General features: G+C 37.4%; 1 protein-coding gene across 2 annotated transcripts in view; it reads right to left on the bottom strand.

Annotated features, from left to right (window-relative positions):
• kcnh3 (potassium voltage-gated channel, subfamily H (eag-related), member 3) overlaps window positions 1–11944 on the bottom strand; it is a 129516-nt gene extending 117572 nt beyond the window's left edge. For both annotated transcript variants that reach the window (XM_084421634.1, XM_084421635.1), the window contains exon 1: window positions 11562–11944. In XM_084421634.1, the coding sequence (XP_084277760.1) occupies window positions 11562–11637 (76 nt within the window). In that variant the 5' untranslated portion in view covers window positions 11638–11944. The remainder of the gene's footprint in view (window positions 1–11561) is intronic.
• Window positions 11945–13177: the final 1233 nt, after the last annotated feature.

Below are 13177 nucleotides of genomic sequence, written 5' to 3'. Positions count from 1 at the left end.
CGGCCGGGGTATTGACTGCCCGCTCCTGTCCAAAGGAGTAACCAACCGCTACCGCCATTCATTCAGAAATTTTATCCCTAGCCGCAAGAAATCTGATCGGGTGCAGACCTCTAAAACTATGTTTTAGAAAGAAATGGTTGAGTGAAAATTTTTATGACTCACTCAAATATGATACTTGATTTGTTCCTGATTAAATAATTTTTTGAGCAAATCATTCAAACAAATTTAACAGAAAGAATCACTGAAAAATCTCCACAAAAGCCTGTCTGAAGCAAAGTCCCATTGCTTTTGAACTATATTTCAACACTCTTGGAAGCTTTCTAACAAATTTGAGTGCTTTATTATCCTGTAACAAGCTCTTTATGTAAGAGATCGCCTGTAAATATCGCCAGTGAACCGCTGCACTGTTCAACTTCTCACTCTTGAGAATGAAGATGATTTTGATGCTGGATGACAAACCTGTGGTTGTCACTCCCAGTTTTCCTGTCACCTCAAACACCCCTTTCCGGATCGTTTACAAATACCTTCCTCCACCATCTGTGAAGAAGCAACTTCAATCACAGGGAGACGCAAGCTAAAAACAGGATTTAGCAGGTGCAGGTGTAATAATGTAAATATAATATAATTGTGCACTGCAATTTTGTTAATATTTTGTTGATCTTAATATAGGCAAACTATGGGAATATTTATATAAGAATTACATGGAACTTGTTAGGCAGACCTGGCGTAGCGATCATCAATTAATTTGATGAAATGATTAATCATTTCCCATAACTGACAAATGAGGGATGTTGTCTAGAGGGGACTAAAGCTCAATGCCACACCAAATCAAACTATTTCGTGGCATGGACAACCCATTTATTTTAAAAGTGACAAATGTAGATTAATTGTTAAAAGGAAGCTTGTCATTTCTGTGCAATGTAATTGCAAAAATAATGACTTTTTGAAAAGTCAAAACTTATTTGACCTGTATTGCTTTTGGTCATTAACAGATAGTTCCACCCCCTATTGTATGCCATTGTTAGAGCTTATGTTGCTATGTTGGGAAAGCTTGGTGATGTTTCATTTTCACATTTGGAGCTATATGAAATCATGTCTTATGTTAAAATAAAAATAATAAGGTTGTAGAAAAACTGATGAAATTTCAGCAGATATACCAAATCCATCTGCTGGTACAAAGTTAAAGCAAGGAAATACCAATAGTCATGACCTAATATACTCTCTCTAACTCCCTCGGCATTCAGAGCCCTGGGCATGAAAGAGCTTCAGAAGTTTTTTATACATGGATTCATTGTGATTAAAGCAATGCCAAAAAGAGCCAGGTTATCCAGTAGTGCCTGGAGACCCTCAAGTGCAAAGTTCTTCTCTACAAACCTTTTATTTATTTGCTACATTACTCCTATCAATGACTGACACTTGGTTATTGGTTAAAACATTTGAACATGGTTAAGAGCCTTTGTTTGAGGTAAATCTACAATACTGCATTAGCTTCAGAATTTAACATTATTGGTCCCCAAGAGATTTTTCGAAGGCTTCTGCTGCACTTTGGCTTTCCTCTACATATTTACCCTTCTAGAGCTTGATAGACCAATGAAGTGACAAAACAAAGCGACTCCAATAACCTTGAAAATGTATTGTTCTATATAGTTTTAAAAAACAGCAAGCACTGAAGTAGTGCTCTTCAACCCACTGTAAACCAGTGTTATAGAGTGACCTAAAAGTTAAACACAAATCAGATAGATGGTAAACAAAACAGTAGCCTATGTGTAAATTCAGTTCTTTGTGTCTTTTTGCTACCCATTACTAACATTATTTGTCTAGTTTTACAGATATCATGACAAGACTTAATGTTCTGCTGCTGTAATCTTTAGGGGTGTGAACCGACACTGGTCTCACGGTTCGGTTCGATTACGATTATCATGTCATCGATTCAGTTCAATTCGATTTCACGATGCACCGCATCCTCAATTTGAAATTTTACTTCAAAAGTGATGTGTGTGCGCGTGTGTGTGCGTGTGCTCGCCTGTTCGAGAAGTCGCAGTGACAGAAACAGTGACATTCCAGTTTAAGTTTCAAGGGAGTAAAGCTTGTTTATGCCATTAAGAAAAGGAAAATCTGTCAAATAAATTTTGTTTTAAAGAAATGTTCATTTAAAAGCAGTGCTCATTAATCAGTGTATTATGTTACCATTAAAGATGCGCACATCAACCGTCGCCGAATCCGCTGTTGAAGGTGACGATCATCCATTTATAATCACGTGTAACAACACAGAATAATTGTAATTTGACCATCGGGTGCGGATACTTAAATCAGAGAAAATTATTGGGGCGGGTGGATGATTTATTTTTGGCTGCAGATTCGGGTGACGTTGGAGCTCATCCGCTAAAGCAGTCAGACTCTGACAGGTGTTAACAGCTCGGGGTGAAAACGGCTAATGTGGTTTATCAAGTTAGTGGTATTACCTCCTGCATATTCTATTTGTGCGTGACATGAGCGCACACAGCGCGTGTCTTCTGCAGCTCGTGCTTACCAGGTTGTTCATCAAAGCCGAAATGTGCCCAGATGTAGACTTTTAAAGTAGTTGGAGCATTTTTTATTTTCTCGCACTCGCGTCTCACCTCTCTCTGCCATTGTATGCTACAAAGCACGTACGCGACAAATGACGTCAGAAAAGCATCAGTACATTATAATCGGTTATGGTCTATTACTGAACCGATACCGAATCGTCCCCGTCTGCATCGCGATGCATCGTAGAAACGATTAATTTCGACACCCCTAGTAATCTTATTAGAATACACAGCAATATCAGGCTCTTGGCCCTTTATTGAATGCAATACACAGTATGTTTGCAACATTAACAAGCATACTGTAACTTCCTGCAAGGCTGAAATCAGTTTGCCAAAGGCATTATACGGTGGCCCAATAGGGCACAAAGCAACTAAATTTAAAAAGCAAACCACAACACAATGAAATCAAGCCACAACACAACTGAAACAAGCCACAACACAATGGAAATAAGCCACAACACAACGGAAACAAGCCACAACACAATGGAAATAAGCCACAACACAACGAAATCAAGCCACAACACAATGGAAATAAGCCTCAACACAACGATAATGCTCCTGACCACTGTTGTGCCCTACTGGTCCACCGTAGCATTAGCGACACTGCGGGATCATAGTAATTAGTCTCATACCACAGTTTACAGTTCCCTTCCGAAGGCAGCCTGCTAGTTATTTTTTATAGTTTTAATGGCATTAAAGTTTCATGGACGTTGCTCTGAATTCATTACATTGAATGGAATCAGATTGCCACAGTAATTGGAAAACTTTATTGATTAATTAGGGAAGTTGTGTCACTGCTTTGCCAATAGACCAGTGAAAAGGAGTTCATTAATTCAAACAAATTAGAGTCACTTCAAAACTCAAGCTGTCAAAGGAATGCGGCCTGTTGCACGACACATTCGCATGTTTGAGTGTTTATGCATATGTGTCATGATTTTTCCGAGAATTACACCGTACAGCAGGCTCAGTGTCTCTCAGTTTGATGTTTTCTTTCTCCCCTCAACTCTGTCTCTGCCTCTTCATACATAATGACAGCATGTATTTAGTCAGATTTAGTCCCATATCCAGTGAATGAATACAGGACACACTAGCTCCCCTTACATGGACACCTTCATTCTCTGAACGTAGTGTTCACATGAACGCAAAATAAAGTGATCGGGTTGATGTGCGCGTTTATATGTCACAAGCTTCAAAACGGAATTGATTGATTTTGACGTGCACACTGCACGAATACAAAGTTTCCCACTGTTTCCACATACTATTCTCCTGCATTGCTGCTTTTCTTGTTTTAAAGAGCAGACTTAATATTTATTTATTTTGGGTCCTAATTAGGAGACGATGAGCAAACGAACCATTGTGCCGTGCTGCTTAAATTTATCAAGCAGTAAAAAACGCCCTGAATTTCTGCGCCCAAAACAAGGCATCTGTGGATGAGAGTCCGAAACAAGGACTGGTGTGTCGTTGTCCTGCTCCACTTCAGAGAAGATGAGTGGAAGGGGAATTTTAAAATGACACAACAGTCATTTATGACACTTTATTCAACTACAACAACAACTCGTTCCATGCGTCATACGTCATTACGCCATCTCTAAATCACTGCACATTTGTAGTACTTTCCAGTTTCAAGTGTTTACATGTTCTCTCGATCGGATTAGAAAAGGTTTAAACCACCCCTTACAATCAGAATGAAATTGTAATCATATTTGCACAATTTATTCCGATTGACATTGTTACAAGTGACTTTTTTAATCCGAGTGTGCTACTAGTCCGATTACAATCGGATTATTAGGGTCCATGTAAATGCAGCTACTGACATGTGAATAGATATAGACACATCCTTTACTGGAGAGTCTTTAATGTATCAAACAACATTAATATACTATAATATAATATAATATAAATGCCATAAATGTTCCAACATTTTATATATACATAGATTATTGTGCAAAATAATATTGTTTATTTGCCCCATACACTGTTTTCTTATTGCAAATTAGCGTAAAATTAGAATTTTAATCTAATTTGAGAGTCGTAATTGTTTTGTTTTTTTATTAGTGGTTTTGCACTTATTGGCTATTCTTGCTGCATTCTTCCTGCAGAGTGTGTACTGAGTGCTTGCACAACGGAGTGAATTTTTGAATAGTGTTTCCACACAGACCTCATGTTCATAATACACAAAGGGCTTTGACAGGGTTGTCAATTTTGAAGCTTCTCGTGTTGGCACAGAATGCTCTATGTGACTTGTCTCTAGGGTCATTCACAGCCTGTCTCTCTTTCGCTTTCTTTCTGAATTGTTGTCTTACCGGTGACCAATGTTTTCGTCTATTTATAATGAGGGGCAGATTGTGCCTAACCATGGAGTCAGTGCACCACCCTGGGGAGAGACTCTCAGCCACACAAACACACACACACCAAAAAAAAACTCTCATAGAAAACAGTCTTCAACTTAGACCATCATGCTAACTTCATCAGACAGCCGTAGCCTGTGCTGAATCGCCTTGAAAACACCGAATGGACATTTGGAGATTGTGTTGATTGCCGTTACCCTCTCTGCTTCCACAGATGGATTGTTTACTCTTAAATGCAGCCACTGCAACCCTTACAAAAATTCACCATGGTAACAATAGTTTCTGGCAAAACTTCATAGTTTCTGCACTGACCAGCTCATGTCCGATTGCTAGTTAGATTCTACCAATGGAAAATATTCTCAAACATTTGCTGTAATATTTATTTTTCAATTTGAAAACTGTGGCCTGGTTTCACAGACAGGGCTTAGATTAAGCCAGGATTAGGCCTTAGATAAATTAGGACATCTAAGTAACTTTTATAAACGTACTTTCGGAAAAAAAACATTACTGGTGTGCATCTTGAGACAAAACAATAGCACAGACATATTTTAAAATATGCCAGTGGAAGTTGCTTTCAGTTAAAACAGCTCAAACATGCATTTTAGCCCAGGACTAGGCTTAAGCTTGTCTGTGAAACCGTGAGTAAAACTCAAGGTCGAGCCCTGACCGCATGGGTGTCCAGAGTGGCTTCTAGGCCATTGGTTGATCTGATTCCAACGGTTACCTGAATGGTTGCTAGACTGTTCAGAGTAGTTAATGGGACATTGCTTGATGGTGCTGGGGTGTTCATAGTGGTTTCAAGGGCATTGCTATTTGATTGCTAGGGTTTTCTAGTTCCTGTGGTTCTCTGAATGGTTGCTACAGTGTTTAGAGTAGTTACTATGGCATCACTTGGTGGTTGCTAGTGTTTTTTTGGTACCTACAGTTCTCTAAATAGTTGCTAGAATGTTCAGAGTAGTTGCTAGGGCATAGCTTGGTTGTTGCTAGGGTGCACTGGATGGTTGCTAGGGTGTTCAGAGTTGTCATAAGGCACTGCATGGTGGTTGCTTAGTTTTTCTGGATGGTTGCCTTACAGCTACAGAGCATCCCAAAGAAAGCCTGAGAGGGAGGGTGGAGAGAGAGGAAGAGAGAGAGAGAGAGAGAGAGAGAGAGAGGAACTGAAGGAGTAAACAGACCTGACTGCTACACACAGGTGCAAGAAAACTGTCCAAAATGGCTGATTGGAACAAATAGAGAAGGGGGGTCTTCAGGAGACTTGATGCCCTTAAGTGAGAGAAATGTGTGTAAGTGTGTTTGTGCAACTTACAAAGACACACAGGAGTCCAGAAAGGGTCCATCTGGTGAACATACTCTAACCTGATTACAGAGAGCAGACGGACAAAATTAATATAGACGATTTACTAATACAAGGACTCTGTGGCTCAATTAGGGCATTTCTGGCACTATAGTATGACCATATCAATATGGGAGCCGAGGTTTGACCAGGATATACAGAAATGGAATTCTTCAACAACAACAACAACAACAACAACAACGAAAATTGAAGAATATACATTTGCTCCGCTGTGTGCAATGAATTTTTGAATACATACTGTTTAAAAGTTTGGGGTCAGTAAGATTTTTTTTATATTTTTAGTCAGCAAATCAACATATGAGAATGATTTCTGAAGGATCATGTGACAAATAGAAATCTGTTTATTATCATTTTATTATTATTATTCTTTTCTTTTTCTCACCACTATATGCTGAAAGTTATCTTAATTGTATTTAATTATACAGCCAAGTTGTGATCTCAAGCTGTAGTTGGGGATTTGTTGTGGGGGTGGGGGGAGGAATGCAATCGGGGTAAAAATGTTGCTTCTGTACAGATATATTGTGTTGTATTCTGAAAAGCGTCTGAGAATCAGTAAAAAAAATGTTAATCTGAAAATATAAAGCAGTTGTGTTGAATTGCAATAATCATTGTAAAAATTAGGCTTAACTGTTTTTAGTTTTGACCAAATAAAGGCACCCTTGGTGAGAAACCTTTAACAAACATGAAAAAAAAAAAAAACCAACACTGTAAAAAGTGTTCAGTTCACTTACTTGACAAAATGTTGTAAACCTGTTGCCTTAAAATTATTACGAAAGAAACTTAATGCTTAATTAAAAATAAAAAAAAAGTGACCTTGACAATTCCACATTACTTATTTTTTTCAATTAAGCATGAAGTTTATTTACTTCATAATTTTAAGGCAACAGGTTTACTATTTTTTTTTAAGTTAAGTCAACTGATCACTTTTTACAGTGAAACAAAACCATTTATCATTCTCAAAAAAGGACTACAGATCAAGTATACATCTGATTTGAATATACTGAGGATTTCAAGAGATTGTTTACGTGTGTGTGTGTGTGTGTGTGTGTGTGTGTGTGTGTGTGTGTGTGTGTGTGTGTGTGTGTGTGTGTGTGTGTGTGTGTGTGTGTGTGTGTGTGTGTGTGTGTGTCACTGTGCATCTAAAGTCAGTTCTTGGATCACTCTGATGTTTTGAACAGTTTCTTTGGAGATTTAACAAATGCTCAGACAGGCCGAGATGAATTCTTGACACTAGAAGCAGTTAATTATGATGACTTCATTCGTTTTGTTAGGGGGTGTGTAATTAGCTGTGTGATTGGTGAATGGAAAGGCCTGCATTTATTCTGTCTGAAATGTGCTGAATGCTCTGAATGAATGTTTGATTGAATATGGATGACAAAGACCGAATCAACCCCCCCTTTATTACTTTCTCTCTGAATCTGAAGCTCTTCACAGCAAACACTTTGGCTGGCTGGATTTAGCTAGCTCATATTGAGATCAAGAGTTAGCCAACATTTGCAGAGAAATGTGATGTCTAATAGGGATCAACACATCTCTGACAGACGGAGGATTGTCTGATATCTTCATGCTTAAGAGAACTAATTTATGTAGACAACAACAACAACAAAAATCTATTTTGCATGGCTGTAAGGTCGGTCAGTCTAATCTAAGACACCAAAATTATAAATGCATATAGGGGTGGAGTGATTTCCCTTAGAATTAGGAATTTATTTTCAATACAATGTACATCAAAGCCAATGTTCCCAATATAAGTTTCATAATTCCTGAGGATAAAATAGAATTGTAGCCAATAAACATTAAATAGCCACAAAATATTCATAAACTGCAAATTAACAGACTGTTTAGATTTGTTTATTAGCAATTTCTATAGTTTTACTGAAAAAAAAGAAAGAAAGAAAAAACATTCACTATAATAAATGTCACATTTAGCTTTGTTGTTATATAGTGGAGTGAAACTGCAAATGAAGCTACTTTTTTTTTAGTCATTACCTCTGGCAAGCACTGCTCTCTGTGCGTTTGAGTGCTGTGGTGGCTGAATGCTGAATTAGGACAAATAGTTTTTAAATAACAACTATTTTCTAGCCATGTTCATATTTTTCACTAATAAAATTTTAATATTTATACGAAATTTGATTTAAATGTACACGATTGAACTTTTAGCCCTCTAGTGGTTAAAAAACAAAACCGCATGCATTTTGCGGAAGAACATAGTTTTGGTTGTGCTTTAGCTCTGCGTGACTGTGCGGATGAATATGGTTATCCTACTGTTAAAAAAAAAAAAAAAAAAAAAAAAACCTTCACTATCCTAGGCTTAAGAGATATAAGCAATTTAGATGACTATCTTAAGATGTTACTGTAGCTATACCCATTAATAGACAGTAGCCTACTTCCTTGAAAATTAATTCCATCACAGAGCTACAACAACCTTAATGAAATGACCCTCACAATAGATAATTCTTTACCAGTTTCACAGACAGGTTTTAGATTAAGCCAGGATTAGGCCTTAGTTCAATTAGGATATTTAAGTAGCTTTTATAAACATGCCTTAGGAAAAAAACATTACTGGTCTGCATGTTGAGACTAAACAATGGCACTGACACATATTTAATGTCTATGAAGACCTACATAAGACAATTTAAATAAAATAACTTACTCACCTGTTGAGTAATAAAAATGTCACCTCCGCGTCGCTTTAACAACATTTTAATCCCTCAGTTCTCGCCGTCTCCGAAAAGCCGTTCTCTTTTTGCCAGCAGACTCCCGTTCGGCGTTTTTTAAAACGGTTGATTCCCCGGAGGTTTGAGATGAGATTTAGCGTGCTCCATGTCATCCTTTCTCACTTGTTGTGACACCTACTTATGCTACACTGAATACACGCGACAAAGTGGCTCGACTTGACGAGACAAGCACTGGCCAGTGACGTAGGTACGCGATTTTCCCGCGAAAACATCCTGTCAGGTCTGAAACTTATTCACTATGGCTTACCATAGTGAATTAGGGTGAGACAAAAACACATTTTGGATTAAGGATTGATGATGTATTGATTCATTATTTAAATTCACTTAATTTTGAACAAAAAAGTTACATAGTGTAGGCCTACATTTGAATAAATAGGCCTATAGCCTATAGAATAAAAATATAAAATAACAAAAACGGCATAATATAGCCAATTTAGAATTTATCCGTTGGTTTTAATGTTGTTTATTATTTTCAGAAGCATCATATTTCAAGATTGATCCACCCATCACTAGTAGTAATATCTCAAAATATCTGACCTGATATAGGCTGATGCTGTCACTTCCTGTTAGAATGTGTGAATGTGAGGTGCCCCACAGCATTAATGAAGTCCAGTGTTTACCAATGTTTACCAGTATTCCCTCTCTCTATGGACCTGTCTTTGAACTCCTCTCAATGGGAGCACACCAACAACACAAAACTCTCCCCTCGCTCTTTTCTCTCCTTTTCTCTGGCATCAAACAGCAGAATAAAACCTTTGATAGTGCACGCCACATTGAGTTTAAATGCAGCTGATCCTAATCATGTACAATGTGACAAAGTGACAGACGTTAATCTGAGTTTTTGTCTTTACCAGCTCTGATCATACCACAATAAAGCAAAGGATCTCCAGAAGGTGTTTTTGCTATTTTTAATTTTCAGTCATGGTTTTGTCTTAAAGCATCTGTTTTATCAGGATAAGTTCATGATAAAAAGTGCACATCTCCTAACAAATTGCAAGTTGATAGTGATGTGAACTGAACGATTTGAACCTATAACCTTCCAGTTACATATTCAGATCTTCAAAATAAAACCTATTCAGATCTTTGAAGGAACTCAATGGAAGTAAATATGGGCATTTTCGGATTTAATAGCAGAAATATAAAGCTTACAATTTCACAAAAAAAAAAAAAACTTCTGTTAAAACTTGTGTATTATTTGAGCTGTAAAGCTGTTTAAATAATTTGAGTCACTCTATTGAGTTACAGGTTTATGACGTTTCATTGTCATGGCAACAAAGTTGTAAAATGTAAGGGTTAGTAGGCATTTTTTTCCACACCAAATTGATGTTAACAACATGCATATTGTTTATGTCTTGTGGCTATACTATTAAAACCGTATATTTGTTACATTTGCAGATTGGCCTCATTCACTTCCATTGTAAGTGCCTCACTCTAAGGAGAAAGAGGGATTTGAGGAAATTAATATTTTTTTTTGTGGTAATCAACATTATGCCACAAATGCTCTGAACCGAGAATATCCCTCTAACCACTAAACTACATCACCTCAACCATTGGACAGTTGCATCATGTTGGACGTGAAGCTGCATGTTAGCGACCCTCTATCCACCTACACACCCACTGCTCACCCGGACAGCACAATAGTTACTCATCCCTTCTGTTCAAAAATACTTTACAAACTAAACAAGAGCTATTTCTCTGCAGACTCACTCTCTGTGGTTAATAGAGTTCTTTTCACAATCATCTGCAGTTGTTGAGTAGTGACAGATGCACCTGTTTTCCCTCTAAAGGATCTTTAACCTCTTTCACCCTCAATGAGCCTTCCAGATGTCAAGTCAAATGTATTCTTAAAAACACAGTGAAATCCTATTGCTTCTATTCTCCAGATTATGTCATTATTTTAGATGCTGAGAAGAAAATGAGACAAAATGTCCTAGGGATGCAGGGATCAGATCACTCCACAGTATGTCTAAAATAAGCAGATACGCAGCAACCCGAACTCATGCAGCGACACAGGGAATGAAAGTATAAATCCCTTTCTTTAAGATTGGTTAAGTTTAATCAAGTTTTACCCAGAGCTCTGTGTTGCGCAAAAGTTGAAGGGGAGCTGACAAATAACGTGGACATTAACTTTAAATTAAAACCTAACTTTTATGAATATATTTAAATTTTTTCATATTTAAACTTTTTTGAAGTTCACATAAATAGACCTGCAATGTGTCCAATTTTAAAAGTACAAATATTTAATGCAATTAATGCGACTATAAAACTGCATGCATAAAATGATGCAAAAATGTTGTCTAAAATAGTTTTAAATGTGGTATGGTAGAATGACTGCTGTCGATGGCATGCCAGCAACCCACAACAATGTTACGAGACAACTATGCAACCTGCCACACGAAATGACTCCACGCATGCATTAAGAGCTTTCAACTGTTTCACTTTACGCACTGATGCAAATACCTTAGGTTGGATGTTGAATTGGCTCAAAACACTTTGTATTTGCATTTGACACTTTGGTGAAGGAAATGTAAGTTGGTACGTTCTGCGCACTTACGGGTGCCATCGAAACGGGTGGCGATGGTGTCGAGGAAGGTGTTCTGCGGGGCCAGCAGACCTCTCATCACCGGCATCCTGCTGCGGGTCGACTGCGTCCTCCTCCCGCCTCTGCGACCAGCAGAGGCAGTGGATTCCTGGTCAGCCCCGAACCCAGGTAAGAATCGGGATGTTCCGGGCGCGCATCCTAGACCCTGCAGGAGCGCCCCGATCCGTGATACGTGCGGCTCCACTTTGGCAGCTCAGCAGTGACCATATCCCTCAACGGAAAGCCCACATATCTGCCTTACATCGTGTCATAAAGAGGGCGAAAATCCGCGTACTTGTCTCTGTAAATCAGGTGCTTGGTGATGAGATGAACCTGTGCGTAACGGCAGCGCTGGAGACCGGAGCTCCGACTGGTGAAGCGACTGCGCCGTGTGAACTCCTCTGTGCCACCACGATCCTTTCTCTCTACATCAATATTACTGGCGTTCTCTAGTTGCTATAACCAGCAGATGTCACGTCACGTGGTGAGCAGGGTCTGGTGAAGAGGCTAGAACCCGTGTGCCAGCTCATTGTCTTTTTATTATTTATGGAAGGTTCTTTGTTCAGATGAAATAGTCGAAAAACAAAACAAATTTGGTAACATATTTAAAATACATAAAAAATTACTTGAATAGTCTTCACCTCTATAATATTTACATTTGTCAAGGTAGTGTAACTGTTTAGAGATATTTATAACTCTTGAATTATTTAAAAATACATGTTTGCATATAGTTGCCATGACTTGTTAATTCTTAAAAATAATAAATAAATTAAAAAAATCGTATAGCCAAATCAAAAATGCGTTTTTGAACTGATGAAATGCACAATACATTTGTTTTACCTTGAAAGACATGTCTGAAAATGTTTTTGAAAATATAATAAAGTGATGTGGTAAAATTCAAGGCAAGCACTTTGGTACTTTTCACTTGGTTACACCACTTGACTCTTTTTGGGTTTAATTGTTAAAAAAAATCTGATTTTTTGTACAAAATAATGTTTCTTCTGAGAACTTAGCATTTGTGTGATTTCTCCTTTTTATCATCTACATCATCTTTATTTGTTATTGATTCATAAATCAAACAGTATAATAAAAAAAATATTAAAAAAATTATATATAATAAAAACAGTTTAACTATGTGTTCAAGAGTGTTTTACTGTTAAACCTGACCATTTATTTTATCTTTAATTTGTACTCGGTCAATATGTGTGTTGTCAATAATACCAGAATAATGGGGGGAATAATCTTTATTGTTTTTGTTTTTTTTATAGAAGAAACAAAATACAGTGTCTCCATGGAACAACATATAACGAGACTAACAATTGAACGTGATTTGACACAGGCAAAAAATTAAAACTATTTCACAACTCACCACTGATTTGACTTATCAGGATTCCCTTTAAAACAAATTTTGCATTGCTAGAAAAATATACAAAATAAAAGGCAGATTTTAGGAATGCTAAACCAGGGTTTTTAAATGTGGAGCCTCAGGGGACCATTGGGGGTTCGTGGAAAAGTTTCGAGAAAAACAATGTAAAAATAAATAAATATAATGCTTTTGATTTAAATAAATAAATGATTAAAATGATTAA

The sequence above is a fragment of the Rutilus rutilus genome, assembly GCF_951802725.1.
Source record: "Rutilus rutilus genome assembly, chromosome: 10".
NCBI lineage: Eukaryota > Metazoa > Chordata > Actinopteri > Cypriniformes > Leuciscidae > Rutilus > Rutilus rutilus.
Note: the sequence above shows the minus strand (reverse complement) of the source record. Positions and strands in the feature narration are given on the sequence as shown.